At 42.6% G+C, this 18,667-nt stretch overlaps 2 protein-coding genes across 7 annotated transcripts; both read left to right on the forward strand.

Moving 5' to 3' along the window:
* The first annotated feature begins 209 nt into the window (after positions 1 to 209).
* Positions 210 to 2,194, forward strand: LOC109880708 (mitochondrial import inner membrane translocase subunit Tim10). Its single transcript, XM_020472903.2, has 2 exons — positions 210 to 439; positions 1,161 to 2,194. The coding sequence occupies exons 1-2, from the start codon at positions 369 to 371 to the stop codon at positions 1,351 to 1,353; spliced, it is 264 nt and encodes an 87-aa protein (XP_020328492.1). The 5' UTR covers positions 210 to 368; the 3' UTR covers positions 1,354 to 2,194.
* A 347-nt stretch (positions 2,195 to 2,541) lies between these two features.
* LOC109880709 (unc-93 homolog B1, TLR signaling regulator) lies at positions 2,542 to 13,465 on the forward strand. Of its 6 annotated transcripts, XR_004206902.1 has the most exons (15): positions 2,764 to 2,942; positions 3,376 to 3,507; positions 5,027 to 5,168; positions 5,383 to 5,536; positions 6,035 to 6,196; positions 6,362 to 6,491; positions 6,649 to 6,742; positions 7,315 to 7,439; positions 7,656 to 7,838; positions 8,287 to 8,560; positions 8,856 to 8,974; positions 9,420 to 9,542; positions 9,825 to 10,542; positions 10,642 to 10,685; positions 10,775 to 13,465. XR_004206902.1 is itself a non-coding variant. In XM_031814670.1 (13 exons), the coding sequence occupies exons 1-13, from the start codon at positions 2,940 to 2,942 to the stop codon at positions 10,086 to 10,088; spliced, it is 1,905 nt and encodes a 634-aa protein (XP_031670530.1). In that variant the 5' UTR covers positions 2,542 to 2,939; the 3' UTR covers positions 10,089 to 13,465. The 6 variants fall into 6 exon arrangements, 1 of the variants encoding a protein (XP_031670530.1); XR_004206901.1 differs by having other exon boundaries at positions 9,825 to 11,137; positions 11,172 to 13,465; XR_004206903.1 differs by having other exon boundaries at positions 9,825 to 10,708; positions 11,172 to 13,465.
* Positions 13,466 to 18,667: the final 5,202 nt, after the last annotated feature.

The following is an 18,667-nucleotide window of genomic DNA, read 5'->3' on the forward strand; positions in this document are numbered from 1 at the left end:
CATCCTTACTTTCTACCTCCCTTGAAGAATTGCTCACTGAACATGGCAGGATAAGTAGGGTTCTTGTAAATAGTTTACAGCAATCTTTTCTTATGAGATTTATTGTGTCAATCATGAGGTAAAAGTGAAGGATCAAGGATTCATTGGAAAAATATTAAAAACTGTCCCATTGATTTGACAGCTGTTTGAATGCGCAACTTTATTGACAGCGGAAGTGGTTCTTGAGAGCTAAGGAACAACACACGTGTTTTCCTCAATCTGAAGGTTAAATAAGCCGGTGGTCGGGTGTGTTTGTTGGCCGCTGAGAGTGGTCGTTTGAACGGTTCGCTTTTGGAGAGAGTACGGTCTGGAGCGGACACAACGCAGACATGGACCCAGAGAAAGCACAGCAACTGGCGGCGGAACTAGAAGTGGAAATGATGGCTGATATGTACAATCGGTAAGACTGGCTAACTAGCAATGGAATGTTAGCTAGCTTGTTAACGTCCTTTCTCCACTGAAATGCTAGAATGTGCTAATTACAGTGTAACACGCTGCATTTGCATGTAGCTAGCCAGCTAATTTTTACTGTCGTATTTAGCTTTTTGGTGGTGAGATAAAAGCATCATGTTAGATGGATTCTCAGGCTAGCTATCTAGCTTTATAGCGTTAGCTAGCTGTCGTGCTACTGAACGTCAGACCAAATCAATCGATTTAGAATAGAGTACTATTGTATAACGCACACACTCGACTACATTGCTGTACATGCATAAGCAAAACCAAAGGGAAGACCATCCCTAGTTAGCTAGCTAAGTAAGTCATGTTATTTAGAGCTCATTCAAATGGAACTGATTTAGCTAGCTAGTTATATTGCCAGCTAGGAGTGCACACATTGACTTTTCATAACATAATCAGAATGTTCTATGACCTTGCACATACATGGAGATTTTGATTTCTTGCATGCTGTCTCCTCTCCTGCTCAAAACATCAGAGGGAAGCGAGGAGAGCACTGGAGGAGATCTCATCCCAATGCTCTCCTGACATTCCTCTCTCCTCTCTTGCCTTCTAAGGTTTTGACAAGGAAAAAAGGAAAAGACACTTGAGATACAGCCCTCATCTTTATCGTAATCTACAAGGTCTTATTAACGCCCTCTTCTTTCTCTCCATCTTCCTCCTCGCAGGATGACCAACGCGTGCCACAGGAAGTGTGTGCCCCCCCACTACAAGGAGGCAGAGCTGTCTAAAGGGGAGGCGGTCTGTCTGGACCGCTGTGTGGCCAAGTACCTGGATCTACACGAGAGGCTGGGCCGCAAGCTCACCGAGCTCTCCGTTCAGGACGAGGAGATGATGAGGAAGAACGCTATTGGACAATAATATATATATATTTTTAGGGAGGGATGGGGGTGGGTTAGTGCTAGGGTTACCATGCTTTCTGTGCGGGGGGAAAGAGAGAGGGAGCGATGGGGTGGGTTTAATACATTCATGGCTCTTATGGAGGGGATGGAGTTGCCGTCCAGAGTGGGTTGGGTGTGTTTAAAGAGCAAGATGCTTGGAAGGAAGGTTTGTGATTACAGTGTGGAGCGGAAAATTGGGATGGATGAAGCCTGTTTTGTGTGAACAGTGGTTATACTTGTGGTTTGAGCCAAGATCTTTTTTTTTTTTACCACAGCAAAGACACTAATGTGCAGAGTTAACTATTTTCTGTTCAGCCAATCAGTGCTCTCTCAGCATTGTGTGTGTAGCCCTTTTTAGTTATGTGGGCGTGTCCGAAGTGATGATGAATTGAGAAATCCCCCAATAATGTTTAACAAAATGCTTTCATTGTTCCATAGTGCAGTATTCTTCAAGCCATTCCTTAGGGGGACCCTGGGAGATGCTCCTTTCTGCTCTAGCCATGGACTAATACACCTGTCTCAACTGATGAAGGACACCCGTTGGGCTCATATCAGTGTCTCAGAGTAGGAGTGCTGATCTAGGCTTTATGAGTACGGGCCCTTGTCCCATAGGAATAGATGGAGACACTGCTGTAGTCAATACGAGGACCATGCCTATCTGAGTGTCATTTCTTTACATTTTGATCAGTCTCAGTTTGTTCATTGGCTTTGTATTTTCTTCATGTTGAAACTGTTCTAATGTTGTACAAAGTTTTCTTTTGTGACATTTTAAAAACCTTTTTTTTTGTTTTAAATCTGAATAAATATTGTTATACTATATATTTTAGTTTTTAGTTATACATTCTACACTGTATTTTCTTCACAGTAGTACAATAACACTGTACTTATAATTATGTTCCAAATGGCACCCTTTCTCCTATGTAGTGCACTATTTTTGACCAGAGCACACTGGTCCTTGGTCAGAAGTAGTGCACTATATAGGGAGTAGGGTGCCGTTTGTGATGTAGTAGCCTTATTCAACGTTAAACATTGCAGAAAAATAAGGTGTTCAATCTCCAACATGTTTACTTAGTAGACTTGTATGACGTTTCCCTCAGTTTCTTGAAACCTCCCTCCCATTGCAAATAAAATCAACTGTCAATTTCAAGGGTCATATTGGCTTTACAACACACACGAGCAGTCAATGCACTGCACGTTGCTTTTTCAGATGGAACCTACATTTCGTAGGACGATGTATACCATGCGTATCGCGTACATATAACTAATACACTTTAAAACGAAATATATTCTGTAGCTTTAAGACAATCTAATAGAACGTGAAACTAAAAATGCTCTGTAGCTTTAAGACGAACATGGATAGGGTTAAAAAGAGGAAGTGGGCACACAGAGTTTCGTTTCCCTAATGAAAGTTTTAATTTGGGACCTGAGCTTTAACACGAGAAAGGAGAAGCGCAAGTACACTAGTACGAGACGGGGATACCAAGAAAGAATACGCAGTTTTATTCGTGCACATGACAATACAATAGCCCTGAAGGGCGACAGAACGACGCCGATCCTGACATAATAATGGTGAGTGTATTGCATCTTTGCATGTATTGAATCGCGCACTCGTGTATTTTATACGACATTGATTTAAAGGTTTGTTTTCATAAATGTTTATATATTCAAGTTAGAAGTATTGTCCGCCATTGTAGATGGTCACTATTTAAAATGGTGTTCTTATTGGTCACACTTTTTTAGAAGTCAAAACGTTTTAATGCAATCTAATTATCAACATATGTATTCTTTGATAATGGAATAATAGTTGTATTTCTTTGGTCTTTGAATGATTGATCATGAAGCAGCAAGCCACTGTGCTCAACTCAACCATATTCCCCCATGGTTAAAACGTCATTTTAAAACGTGTATTACACCGTACTTCATTAGTAGTCTATTTTCATAGAAGTGTGAAAAGAAATTCAATCTTCATGTGCTTACTGCTGTTCTCTGTATCGTCCGACAGATGGCGGAGGCCGACGCGGAAGAGAACGTGTACCGTGAGGCTGTGGTGGAGTCGCCTGTTGCGCCCCCTAATGGCGACATTAATATTGAAGACCTGTTACCCGACGGTCCTCAGGGGAATATTCAAGGACAGGTGTTGTGTGGAAAAAAAACCCCATGAAAATACAATGTTTTTTCAAATTAGCTACCGATGTTTACAATGCAATATCCTGCGATTTTTAAGGAGCATTACACACTTTTTTGGTTTGTTATGCCAGTTTGCTCTCTTGTCTTATTAGTTATTCTCTGAAATGATTAAAAATGAAATTATAATAAACTACAACACTAACAACACTGTATTTCCCTCCCTTCACCTCTCTCTCCCCCTCCCACACTCCCTTTCCCTTCACCTCTCTCTCCCCCTCCCTTCACCTCTCTCTCCCCCTCCCCCACCCCTCCCTTCACCTCTCTCTCCCCTGTCCCCCCTCTCCCCCTCCCTTCACCTCTCTCCCCCTCCCCTGTACCCCATCTCCCCCTCCCCTGTACCCCCTCTCCCCCTCCCTTCACCTCTCCCCCTCCCCTGTCCCCCCTCTCCCCCTCCCTTCACCTCTCTCCCCCTCCCCTGTCCCTTCCCTGTTTCCTCTTCCCCTCCCTTCACCTCTCTCCCTCTCCCCTCCCCTGTTCCCCCTCTCCCCTTTACCTGTCTCTCTTTCCCTCTCCCCCTCCCTTTACCTCTCTCTCTCCCTCCCCCTCCCCTGTCACCCCTCTCCCCCTCCCTTCACCTCTTTCTCTCCCTCCCCCTCCCCTGTCCCCCCTCTCCCCCTCCCTTCACCTCTCTCTCTCCCTCCCCCTCCCCTGTCCCCCCTCTCCTCCTCCCTTCACCTCTCTCTCTCCCTCCCCCTCCCCTGTCCCCCCTCTCCTCCTCCCTTCACCTCTCTCTCTCTCCCTCCCCCTCCCCTGTCCCCCCTCTCCTCCTCCCTTCACCTCTCTCTCTCTCTCCCCCTCCACCTCCCCTGTCCCCCCTTTCCCCCTCCCTTCACCTCTCTCCCTCTCCCCTCCCCTGTTCCCCCTCTCCCCTTTACCTGTCTCTCTTTCCCTCTCCCCCTCCCTTTACCTCTCTCTCTCCCTCCCCCTCCCCTGTCACCCCTCTCCCCCTCCCTTCACCTCTCTCTCTCCCTCCCCCTCCCCTGTCCCCCCTCTCCCCCTCCCTTCACCTCTCTCTCTCCCTCCCCCTCCCCTGTCCCCCCTCTCCTCCTCCCTTCACCTCTCTCTCTCCCTCCCCCTCCCCTGTCCCCCCTCTCCTCCTCCCTTCACCTCTCTCTCTCTCTCCCTCCCCCTCCCCTGTCCCCCCTCTCCCCCTCCGTTCACCTCTCTCTCTCTCTCCCCCTCCCCTGTCCCCCCTCTCCCCCTCCCTTCACCTCTCCCCCTCCCCTGTTCCTTCCCTGTTCCCCCTCTCCCCCTCCCTTCACCTCTCTCCCTCTCCCCTCCTCTGTTCCCCCTCTCCCCTTTACCTGTCTCTCTTTCCCTCTCCCCCTCCCTTCACCTCTCTCTCTCCCTCCCCCTCCCCTGTCCCCCCTCTCCCCCTCCCTTCACCTCTCTCTCTCCCTCCCCCTGTCCCCCCTCTCCCCCTCCCTTCACCTCTCTCTCTCTCTCTCTCTTCACCCCTTCCCCAGATGGAGGAGTTCCTGGGCCCCCAGCCGGAGTACGATGAGGAAGAGGAGGAGAAGAAGTATTACAGGAGGAAAAAGCTGGGCGTGGTGAAGAACGTCCTGGGGGCCAGCGTCGGGGGCATGATCATATACAGTGTCTACATGGGTAACGTCTGTCTGTCTGTCTGTCTGTCTGTCTGTCTGTCTGTCTGTCTCTCTGTCTCTCTGTCTGTCTCACTGTCTGTCTAACTGTCTGTCTGTCTAACTGTCTGTCTGTCTGTCTGTCTGTCTGTTCTATTCATATATGCCTGTATTCCATTTTGTGCATGTTTTGTGTGTGTCATGTGTTCAGTCATTTATATGTGTGTGTGTGTCTGCAGGCCTGTTGCAGATGCAGCTGATACTCCACTATGATGAGACGTACAGGGAGGTGAAGTATGGTAACCTGGGTCTGGAGGACATCGACAAGAAGATGCTGATGGGGATCAACGTTACACCCATCATAGCCCTGTTATACACCCCCATACTCATCAGGTATACTATATATATATATATATATATATATACACCCATCATAGGCCTGTTATACACCCCCATACTCATCAGGTATACTATATATATATATATATACACCCATCATAGGCCTGTTATACACCCCCATACTCATCAGGTATACTATATATATATATATACACCCATCATAGGCCTGTTATACACCCCCATACTCATCAGGTATACTATATATATATACACCCATCATAGGCCTGTTATACACCCCCATACTAATCAGGTATAATATATATATATATACACCCATCATAGGCCTGTTATACACCTCCATACTAATCAGGTATACTATATATATATACACCCATCATAGGCCTGTTATACACCTCCATACTAATCAGGTATACACACATACTCCTGCTTTCTTCTCATTCTTTCTCTCCTCTCTCTATCCTCTATCCTCTCGCTCTCTCTCTCTCTCTTTTTCTGTCTCTCTTTTTCTCTCTCTTTCTCTCTTTTTTTCAGGTTTCTGGGCACCAAATGGATGATGTTTCTGGCAAGTGGAATTTACGCTCTCTTCGTCTCAACCAATTACTGGGAGCGATACTACACCCTGGTACCATCGGCTGTGGCCATTGGTGCAGCCATTGTCCCGCTGTGGGCGTCATTAGGGACCTACATCACAAGGTTAGGAAGTGGAGAATGGAGACACACACATCAACGTCACACAGACCAGAATACATGTACAGCTCGTACGGGTGGCAGTGTTTATGTTGTGTTGTGTTCTGCTACGTAGTGTTAATCACACTGTGTTTTATTGTGTTTCTGTCTCTCTCTCGCTCACACACTCAGGATGGCACAACAGTACTATGAGTATGTGAACTATAAGGAGGATCACGTTCAGGAACAGAAGAAACTACCCAAGGGGGTGTGTCATCGCTATGTCATCATCTTCCAATCCGTGTTCTTCATCATCTTCCATGTATGTTGCCATTGGTCGAGTCACTTGTCAGTCAGTGAGTGATATATCGGTTAAGCATTGCCGTGTGTGTGCGTGTGTGTGTGTGTGCGTGTGTGTGTGTGTGTGTGTGTGTGTGTGGATTCTGATGTCTGGCTGTGTTTCTCTTTGTGTCTCTCAGCTCAGCCTGGTGTTTGCAGAGTTCCCCCAGCGCCTCTTCCTCCACCAGTTCCTTAGTGACTACAACCACACACTGTACAACGTTAAACACTGTGGTAAACTGACCAGTAGTCTGTTATTATCTGTACAAGGTTAAACACTGTGGTAAACTGACCCGTAGTCTGTTATTATCTGTACAAGGTTAAACACTGTGGTAAACTGACCAGTAGTCTGTTATTATCTGTACAAGGTTAAACACTGTGGTAAACTGACCCGTAGTCTGTTATTATCTGTACAAGGTTAAACACTGTGGTAAACTGACCAGTAGTCTGTTATTATCTGTACAACGTTAAACACTGTGGTAAACTGACCAGTAGTCTGTTATTATCTGTACAAGGTTAAACACTGTGGTAAACTGACCAGTAGTCTGTTAACTTCCATTTCCTTACCCTGACTCTCAGGGGAGAAGCAGGATGTATGGTTTTAATAGCATTGTTTTCGTGCACCTCAATCTCTCTCCTCCCCCTTCCCCCTCCCCTCCCCACTCCTCTCTCTCTCTCTCTCTCTGATCAATGGTTTAACAAATATACAGGTTTTTGTTTCATCACTTTCTTTATCCCTCTCTCTTTATTGTGTTCAGAGGACAGTGCTATGATTGGTGGGTTTAATAACTCCTCCCCCTCCCCAGGTGCGGAGGGCAGTGGTATGATCGAGGGTTTCAACAGGACCGTCCTGAAGCACCTCCCTCGCTCCCTGCTGCTCATCCAGGTGGAGAGTGTTCTCATGGGGGCCGCCTTCCTCTCCATGATCATCGTAAGACACACAGACACATACACACACACACACACACACACACACACACACACACACACACACACACAGGCAAAGACACGTGTGTACACGCATACCTAAAATGATCATCCTAACAGCCTAGCGTTATTTCACCCAACAATCAATACAACACCCTCCGAGATTACCCAGAGTCCATTGCTTGCTTTCCCACAGTCGTTCATTGTGTTTTACCGATAGTTCCTGGCAGTGTGCGGGGCTGCGTACCGCCCTACAGAGGAGATCGATCTGAGGAGTATCGGCTGGGGGAACATCTTCCAGTTGCCCTTCAAACACCTGAGAGACTACAGGCTGAGACTCCTCATCCCTTTCTTCATCTACAGTGGACTGGACTCACTCTTCTCTGTCACGGGACTCACTCTGGTAGTCATGACAGGAAGTCCTTTAGTAACTGTCCTAGCTGGAGTCTGAATGTTGTCCATGTAGCTTTCACAGACCTACTGTGTCACTTTACCTAGTGTGGACATAGATTCTGCTGGAGGGCAGCTATATTCATGATGCTCGATCTCTCCTCTCTCTCTCTATCCTCTCTCTCGCTCGTGCTCTTTCTTTCTCTCTCTCTCTCGCTCTTTCTCTCGCTCGTGCTCTTTCTTTCTCTCTCTCTCGCTCTTTCTCTCGCTCGCTCGTGCTCTTTCTCTCGCTTGCTCACTCTCTTTTGCTCACTCACACTCACTCACTCACTCACTCACTCACTCACTCACTCACTCACTCACTCACTATCTCTCTCTCTGTCCTGTTCAACCCCCCCTTTTCTCCTACTTTCCCTGTCTTTGTCTCTCCTCTAATCTATCCTCATGTCTCCCCCTCCCAGTCGTATGGTGTGTGTACGGTGGGTCTGGAGTGGCTGTATCTCCTGGTGATGGTCTATGGTCTGTCCTGCTCCCTGTTCTCCTGCCTGTCCCTGTCCCTCCTCAGGCTGCCACGCTACGTCTCTCTGCTAGGGGGCGCTGTGATCCACGGTCCTCTGCTAGTGTTCCTGCTGTTCTGGTCCCCGGCTCCACGCTCACCTGATCAACTGCCTTACCTGCTGGTGGTGATCGCCCTCTGGGGAATGGGGTCTGCATTGAATAAGACTGGACTCAGCAGTGAGTTTTAGTACTATGATCGCACGCACACACACACACACACAACTCTTTTATTTCCTAGTTCAGACTTAATCATTTCCAACATTTATGTCTCCTCTCTCTCATATCTTCCACCTCTCCACCTCTCCACCTCCCCTTTCTCTCTCTACCCCCCCTCTCTACCGCCCTCCTCTCTCACTCTCTCTTCCCCCTTGTCTACCGCCCTCCTCTCTTTCTATCTACCCACCTCTCCACCGCACCCCCCCCTCTCTGCCCCCCACTCTCCACTGTCTCTCTCTCTCCCCGTGTCTGTCAGTTCTCCTGGGTATGTTGTATGAAGATAAAGAGAGACTGGACTTTGTCTACACCATCTACCACTGGTGGCAGGCTATCGCCATTTTCATAGTCTACCTGTGGACTGGACTCATCATGAGGGTATGTGTGTGTCCCTGTGTGTCTCCCGGTGTCCCCATGTCCCCGTGTGTGTCCCCATGTCCCCGTGTGTGTCCCCATGTCCGTGTGTGTCCCCGTGTGTGTCCATGTGTGTGTGTCCGTGTGTGTGTGTCCGTGTGTGTGTGTCCGTGTGTGTGTGTCCGTGTGTGTGTGTCCGTGTGTGTGTCCGTGTGTGTGTGTCCGTGTGTGTGTGTCCGTGTGTATGTGTCCGTGTGTGTGTGTCCCTGTGTGTGTCCCTGTGTGTGTTCCTGTGTCCCCGTGTGTGTGTGTGTCCATGTCCCCGTGTGTGTCCCCGTGTGTCCCCGTGTGTGTCCGTGTGTGTCCCCATGTGTCTGTGTGTTAGAACAAGTGTAAAAACTATTAATTTAAAGTGCTTATTTCACTCCTCTCTTTCTCTCCTTTCTCATTCCTGGTCCCTCCTCCTCAGGCCAAACTCTCCATTCTATTGGTCATCTTGCTGCTGGCGTGCTTCTGCTATTGGACGATGGAGCGACGACTGGCCAAGAACATGCATTTCAGACTGCCTCGCATTCCCCGCCCCAAACACAAGGTAACCTATCACAATCTGTAAATGTTTTGCTATGTTTTTACATTTATTTTCTTTAAATACCATTTGGCTGGAGAGAAAAGTGCAAATATCACCTTCACTAGTAATGCGATAAAGACAAGCAAAACAGAACATTGAAATTAAACAGTCTTTGTTTAAGGTTTGGCATTGGCAATAAAGACAATTAAAAGAGCAAAAAGAGTCTTCGATAATGACACAAAGTCATCAATTGACATGTTTGGTCTGTAATGTAATATAATGTTGACTGCGTCACTTCCTCCTCAGGTCAAAGGTTATCGTTACCTGGAGGAGGAAAACTCAGATGAGTCGAACTCGGAGGAGAGTGATGAGGATGATGATGAAGAGCACCAGGAGGAGGTGATCAGGGAGGACTTTGGGGGAGACGCAGGGTCGCAGGGCTCTGATTCGACCAGGGAGAGGAGAGGAGGGGCTAGGGGACGGCGCAGGAGGAGAGACGATGATTATGAGCAAGCGGGGGAAAGGGAGGAGAGAGAGAAGGAGGGAGAGAGAGGGATAGAGAAAGAGTGAAAGAGCGAAAAATAGTTAGAGAGACAGAGAGAGAGCGAGTCCTTTAGCTATCCTCTAGGTATCCTCTAAGTATCCTCTAGGTGTCCTCTAGCTATCCTCTTGGTGTCCTCTAGCTATCCTCTTGGTGTCCTCTAGCTATCCTCTTGGTGTCCTCTAGCTATCCTCTAGGTATCCTCTAGCTATCCTCTTGGTGTCCTCTAGCTATCCTCTTGGTGTCCTCTAGCTATCCTCTAGGTGTCCTCTAGGTATCCTCCAGCTATCCTCTTGGTGTCCTCTAGCTATCCTCTAGCTATCCTCTAGCTGTCCTCTAGCTGTCCTGTAGCTATCCTCTAGCTATCCTCTACGTATCCTCTAGCTGTCCTCTAGCTATCCTCTAGCTGTCCTCTAGCTGTCCTGTAGCTATCCTCTAGCTATCCTCTACGTATCCTCTAGCTGTCCTCTAGCTATCCTCTAGGTATCCTCTAGCTGTCCTCTAGATATCCTCTAGCTGTCCTCTAGGTATCCTCTAGCTGTCCTCTAGCTGTCCTCTAGGTATCCTCTAGCTGTCCTCTAGGTATCCTCTAGCTGTCCTCTAGGTATCCTCTAGCTGTCCTCTAGGTATCCTCTAGCTGTCCCCGAAGGTATCCTCTAGCTGTCCTCTAGGTGTCCTCTAGGTGTCCTCTAGGTATCCTCTAGCTGTCCTCTAGGTATCCTCTAGCTGTCCTCTAGCTGTCCTCTAGGTATCCGCTAGCTGTCCTCTAGGTATCCTCTAGCTGTCCTCTAGGTATCCTCTAGCTGTCCTCTAGGTATCCTCTAGCTATCCTCTAGCTGTCCTCTAGCTGTCCTCTAGGTATCCTCTAGGTATCCTCTAGCTGTCCTCTAGGTATCCTCTAGCTATCCTCTAGCTGTCCCCTAGTTGTCCTCTAGGTATCCTCTAGCTGTCCTCTAGGTATCCTCTAGCTGTCCTCTAGGTATCCTCTAGCTATCCTCTAGCTGTCCTCTAGCTGTCCTCTAGCTGTCCTCTAGGTATCCTCTAGCTGTCCTCTAGGTATCCTCTAGCTGTCCTCTAGGTATCCTCTAGCTGTCCTCGAAGGTATCCTCTAGGTATCCTCTAGCTGTCCTCTAGGTATCCTCTAGCTGTCCCCTAGGTATCCTCTAGGTGTCCCCTAGGTATCCTCTAGCTGTCCTCTAGCTGTCCTCTAGGTATCCTCTAGCTGTCCTCTAGGTATCCTCTAGCTATCCTCTAGGTATCCTCTAGCTGTCCTCTAGCTGTCCTCTAGGTATCCTCTAGGTACTTTCCCCAGTCCAGCTCTCTTACATCAGTGCAGATTAAGGAAAGGAGTTGAATCAGAAGAAGAGACAAAACGGCTGTGTCTCAAATGTAACCCTTTTCACTTCATAGTGCCCTACTTTTGACCCCGAACTTTAACCCTGGTCAAAAGTTGTGCACTATGAATAATGGTCCCATTTGGAACCTAGACAATACTGTATGTCTAGGCTGTTGACATGCACCTAGAGGGGGATTGACATATATATATAATAAACCCAGTCATAATTGAAGAGGTTCATCCACAGCAGGATAAAACAGAGCGGTACAGGAGGATAAAACCAGAGTGGTACAGGAGGATAAAACCAGAGCGGTACAGGAAGATAAAACAGAGCTGTACAGGAAGATAAAACAGAGCGTTACAGGAGGATAAAACAGAGTGGTACAGGAGGATAAAACAGAGTGGTACAGGAGGATAAAACAGTGGTACAGGAGGATAAAACATTGGTGCAGGAGGATAAAACAGAGTGGTACAGGAGGATAAAACATTGGTGCAGGAGGATAAAACAGAGTGGTACAGGAGGATTAAACAGAGCGGTACAGGAGGATAAAACAGCGGTACAGGAGGATAAAACAAAGCGGTACAGGAGGATAAAACCAGAGCGGTACAGGAGGATGAAACGAGAGTGGTACAGGAGGATAAAACCAGAGTGGTACAGGAGGATAAACCAGAGTGGTGCAGGAGGATAAAACCAGAGTGGTACAGGAGGATAAACCAGAGCGATACAGGAGGATAAACCAGAGCGGTACAGGAGGATGAAACCAGAGCGGTACAGGAGGATGAAACGAGAGTGGTACAGGAGGATAAACCAGAGTGGTACAGGAGGATAAAACCAGAGTGGTGCAGGAGGATAAAACCAGAGTGGTGCAGGAGGATAAAACCAGAGTGGTGCAGGAGGATAAAACCAGAGTGGTGCAGGAGGATAAAACCAGAGTGGTACAGGAGGATAAACCAGAGCGGTACAGGAGGATAAACCAGAGCGGTACAGGAGGATGAAACCAGAGCGGTACAGGAGGATAAAACAGAGTGGTACAGGAGGATAAAACCAGAGCGGTACAGGAGGATAAAACAGAGTGGTACAGGAGGATAAAACAGAGTGGTACAGGAGGATAAAACAGAGTGGTACAGGAGGATAAAACCAGAGTGGTACAGGAGGATAAAACCAGAGTGGTACAGGAGGATAAAACCAGAGTGGTACAGGAGGATAAAACCAGAGTGGTACAGGAGGATAAAACAGAGTGGTACAGGAGAATAAAACCAGAGTGGTACAGGAGGATAAAACCAGAGCGGTACAGGAGAATAAAACCAGAGTGGTACAGGAGGATAAAACCAGAGTGGTACAGGAGGATAAAACAGAGTGGTACAGGAGGAAAGAGAAGAATGGGGGATTTTACACAGAAGGAAGGAGGATGAAGAGAGGACAGGAACTCAGTTTCGAAGGATTCTTATAACACAACTGAAAAGGGAAGAAGTTATTTACGCCACTTCAAATATAAACCAGTTTCCCTCCGGTGCATGATCACATGGGGTATGGCCCAAATGGCACGCTATTCACTATATAGTGCACTCATTTTGAATGGCCAAAAGTAGTGTACTATATAGGGAATGGGGTGCCATTTCGGACTCGCCCATACTGTATAGACACCTGAAACATATGTGAAGTTAGGTACATCACAGGCACTTTTGACAGGGCACATACAGGGCTCTGGTCAAAAGTAGTGCACTATAGAGGGAATAAGGTGCCATCTGGGACACAGCCTTTGTATTTCAACAGTATCACTGTATTGTTAGTCAGCTGTGTTGTCATGGTTCCTAGCTCAGGTGTCTTGAGTGGCCTACATTTGATGTAGTTTTTTTTGTAAGGAATTTATTCAATCAATGATTTTGAAAAAGTTGAATTATAGTCATGAATTATAATGAGAATAAATTGATTGTAATTGTTTTTTATGACTGTTTTGAAGTTGTTTTCTGAGTATAAACCTGGTTTTGTGCCTCTTGATGTGGGTGTTCTGTTATCAAAGACCAACTGATATCACCATGGATACTTAGTTCATAAAAGTGAACACCTTATATGCTTAGTTAAATAAAAAGTCACTCCTACACTGTAAGTAGCCGGAAAGACATAATTAACAAAAAAACATTCACTTATTTTATAAGACTTGATCTTTATTTGGATCCCCGTGAGCTGACTCCATGACAACAGCTAAATGTGTATACAAGCATACAGTCAACACACACACACATACACTTAAAGGTACACCGTGAGTGTAAAATGCATTTATTTATTTTTACTCAAATTTTGGTTTGAGAGGTGACTATGTTTCATATACACATATGGTATTATATGAATACATTTTTTCCTTGTTAAACCACACAGCCCTTAGTAGACTAGTAATAAAAGCTTTAATTCATGGGTGTGGGGAGGTATGCCCCTTTGTGTGTGCTCCAATGAGGTCATTCCTGGACTATTTCTGTCCATTGAGTTAAGGCAGTGTTTCCCAGCCCTCTCCTTGGGCCTCCCCAGACGTTTTCACATTTTTGTTTTAACCTTAAATTGTCACACCTGGTTCAATTAGTCAAAGGCTTGACGATTAGTTGACGAATTCAATCATGCGTGCCAGTTTAAGGTTAAAACGAAAATGTGAAATCTCTGGGGAGCCCAAGGAGAGGGTTGGGAAATCCTGATTTAAGGGACCTCTTTTGGCTCGAGAGCACCCCCCAGAGTCAAAACGGATGTATAGTACAATAGATGTTTAGTACAGATGTACAGTATAATACTAGTATATACTATATGTAGTAGATGTATTGTAGATATGTGTATGAAGACATTTAGATGTATCTATATAAAAACATACACATAGTACAGTATATAGTAGATGGTAGTACAGTATATAGTAGATGTGTGTATGAAGACATATAGTACAGTATATAGTATATGTGTGTATGAAGATATATAGTACAGTATATAGTAGATGTGTGTATGAAGACATATAGTACAGTATATAGTATATAGTAGATGTGTGTATGAAGACATATAGTACAGTATATAGTAGATGTGTGTATGAAGACATATAGTACAGTATATAGTAGATGTGTGTATGAAGACATATAGTACAGTATATAGTATATAGTAGATGTGTGTATGAAGACATATAGTACAGTATATAGTATATATAGATGTGTGTATGAAGACATATACTACAGTATATAGTAGATGTGTGTATGAAGACATATAGTACAGTATATAGTAGATGTGTGTATGAAGACATATAGTACAGTATATAGTAGATGTGTGTATGAAGACATATAGTACAGTATATAGTATATAGTAGATGTGTGTATGAAGACATATAGTACAGTATATAGTATATATAGATGTGTGTATGAAGACATATAGTACAGTATATAGTAGATGTGTGTATGAAGACATATAGTACAGTATATAGTAGATGTGTGTATGAAGACATATAGTACAGTATATAGTAGATGTGTGTATGAAGACATATAGTACAGTATATAGTAGATGTGTGTATGAAGTCATATAGTACAGTATATAGTATATATAGATGTGTGTATGAAGACATATACTACAGTATATAGTAGATGTGTGTATGAAGACATATAGTACAGTATATAGTAGATGTGTGTATGAAGACATATAGTACAGTATATAGTATATAGTAGATATGTGTATGAAGACATATAGTACAGTATATAGTAGATGTGTGTATGAAGACATATAGTACAGTATATAGTATATAGTAGATGTGTGTATGAAGTCATATAGTACAGTATATAGTAGATGTGTGTATGAAGACATATAGTACAGTATATAGTAGATGTGTGTATGAAGACATATAGTACAGTATATAGTAGATGTGTGTATGAAGACATATAGTACAGTATATAGTAGATGTGTGTATGAAGACATATAGTACAGTATATAGTAGATGTGTGTATGAAGACTATAGTACAGTATATAGTAGATGTGTGTATGAAGACATATAGTACAGTATATAGTAGATGTGTGTATGAAGACATATAGTACAGTATATAGTATATAGTAGATATGTGTATGAAGACATATAGTACAGTATATAGTAGATGTGTGTATGAAGACATATAGTACAGTATATAGTAGATGTGTGTATGAAGACATATAGTACAGTATATAGTAGATGTGTGTATGAAGACATATAGTACAGTATATAGTAGATGTGTGTATGAAGACATATAGTACAGTATATAGTAGATGTGTGTATGAAGACATATAGTACAGTATATAGTAGATGTGTGTATGAAGACATATAGTACAGTATATAGTATATAGTAGATGTGTGTATGAAGACATATAGTACAGTATATAGTAGATGTGTGTATGAAGACATATAGTACAGTATATAGTAGATGTGTGTATGAAGACATATACTACAGTATATAGTAGATGTGTGTATGAAGACATATAGTACAGTATATAGATGTGTGTATGAAGACATATAGTACAGTATATAGTAGATGTGTGGATGAAGACATATAGTACAGTATATAGTATATAGTAGATGTGTGTATGAAGACATATAGTACAGTATATAGTAGATGTGTGTATGAAGACATATAGTACAGTATATAGTATATAGTAGATGTGTGTATGAAGACATATAGTACAGTATATAGTAGATGTGTGTATGAAGACATATAGTACAGTATATAGTAGATGTGTGTATGAAGACATATAGTACAGTATATAGTAGATGTGTGTATGAAGACATATAGTACAGTATATAGTAGATGTGTGTATGAAGACATATAGTACAGTATATAGTATATAGTAGATATGTGTATGAAGACATATAGTACAATATATAGTAGATGTGTGTATGAAGACATATAGTACAGTATATAGTAGATATGTGTATGAAGACATATAGTACAGTATATAGTAGATGTGTGTATGAAGACATATAGTACAGTAATATAGTATATAGTAGATATGTGTATGAAGACATATAGTACAGTATATAGTAGATGTGTGTATGAAGACATATAGTACAGTATATAGTAGATGTGTGTATGAAGTCATATAGTACAGTATATAGTAGATGTGTGTATGAAGACATATAGTACAGTATATAGTAGATGTGTGTATGAAGACATATAGTACAGTATATAGTAGATGTGTGTATGAAGACATATAGTACAGTATATAGTAGATGTGTGTATGAAGACATATAGTACAGTATATAGTAGATGTGTGTATGAAGACATATAGTACAGTATATAGTAGATGTGTGTATGAAGACATATAGTACAGTATATAGTATATAGTAGATGTGTGTATGAAGACATATAGTACAGTATATAGTAGATGTGTGTATGAAGACATATAGTACAGTATATAGTAGGTGTGTATGAAGACATATAGTACAGTATATAGTATATAGTAGATATGTGTATGAAGACATATAGTACAGTATATAGTAGATGTGTGTATGAAGACATATAGTACAGTATATAGTAGATGTGTGTATGAAGACATATAGTACAGTATATAGTAGATGTGTGTATGAAGACATATAGTACAGTATATAGTAGATGTGTGTATGAAGACATATAGTACAGTATATAGTAGATGTGTGTATGAAGACATATAGTACAGTATATAGTATATAGTAGATGTGTGTATGAAGACATATAGTACAGTATATAGTAGATGTGTGTATGAAGACATATAGTACAGTATATAGTAGATGTGTGTATGAAGACATATACTACAGTATATAGTAGATGTGTGTATGAAGACATATAGTACAGTATATAGTAGATGTGTGTATGAAGACATATAGTACAGTATATAGTAGATGTGTGTATGAAGACATATAGTACAGTATATAGTATATAGTAGATGTGTGTATGAAGACATATAGTACAGTATATAGTAGATGTGTGTATGAAGACATATAGTACAGTATATAGTATATAGTAGATGTGTGTATGAAGACATATAGTACAGTATATAGTAGATGTGTGTATGAAGACATATAGTACAGTATATAGTAGATGTGTGTATGAAGACATATAGTACAGTATATAGTAGATGTGTGTATGAAGACATATAGTACAGTATATAGTAGATGTGTGTATGAAGACATATAGTACAGTATATAGTATATAGTAGATGTGTGTATGAAGACATATAGTACAGTATATAGTAGATGTGTGTATGAAGACATATAGTACAGTATATAGTATATAGTAGATGTGTGTATGAAGACATATAGTACAGTATATAGTATATAGTAGATGTGTGTATGAAGACATATAGTACAGTATATAGTATATAGTAGATGTGTGTATGAAGACATATAGTACAGTATATAGTAGATGTGTGTATGAAGACATAGTACAGTATATAGATGTGTGTATGAAGACATATAGTACAGTATATAGTAGATGTGTGTATGAAGACATATAGTACAGTATATAGTAGATGTGTGTATGAAGACATATAGTACAGTATATAGTAGATGTGTGTATGAAGACATATAGTACAGTATATAGTAGATGTGTGTATGAAGACATATAGTACAGTATATAGTAGATGTGTGTATGAAGACATATAGTACAGTATATAGTAGATGTGTGTATGAAGACATATAGTACAGTATATAGTATATAGTAGATGTGTGTATGAAGTCATATAGTACAGTATATAGTAGATGTGTGTATGAAGACATATAGTACAGTATATAGTATATAGTAGATGTGTGTATGAAGACATATAGTACAGTATATAGTAGTACAGTATATAGTAGATGTGTGTATGAAGACATATAGTACAGTATATAGTAGATGTGTGTATGAAGACATATAGTACAGTATATAGTAGATGTGTGTATGAAGACATATAGTACAGCTCCGTTTTTGTTGTATTCCAAAACTCACAATGTATCCCTTCTCTACACACCAGTCAGTGAAGCAGGTAAGTGCCCACTCTGTTTTGTTTCACAGTGTTCTTTCCGTTTTGTTTTCTCTCAAATTCATCAAACGCTTATTTTCTACATCGTCATGCCAACCTATTGTTGAAGTAGCCATTTTAATAAAGGGGAAAAGACGCAAAGTCATAGTCATGGTATACGGTCTCACATACACACGGCTGAATGCTGTTTTAGCCAATCAGCATCCAGTATCCAAACTACCCAGTGTATAGTACGGTATATAGTGAATGTGTACAAACATATACTACCCAAGAAGAACACAGGACCCAGGTCTGAG

This window comes from Oncorhynchus kisutch, unplaced genomic scaffold (genome assembly GCF_002021735.2).
Source record: "Oncorhynchus kisutch isolate 150728-3 unplaced genomic scaffold, Okis_V2 Okis07a-Okis12b_hom, whole genome shotgun sequence".
Classification (NCBI taxonomy): Eukaryota; Metazoa; Chordata; class Actinopteri; order Salmoniformes; family Salmonidae; genus Oncorhynchus; species Oncorhynchus kisutch.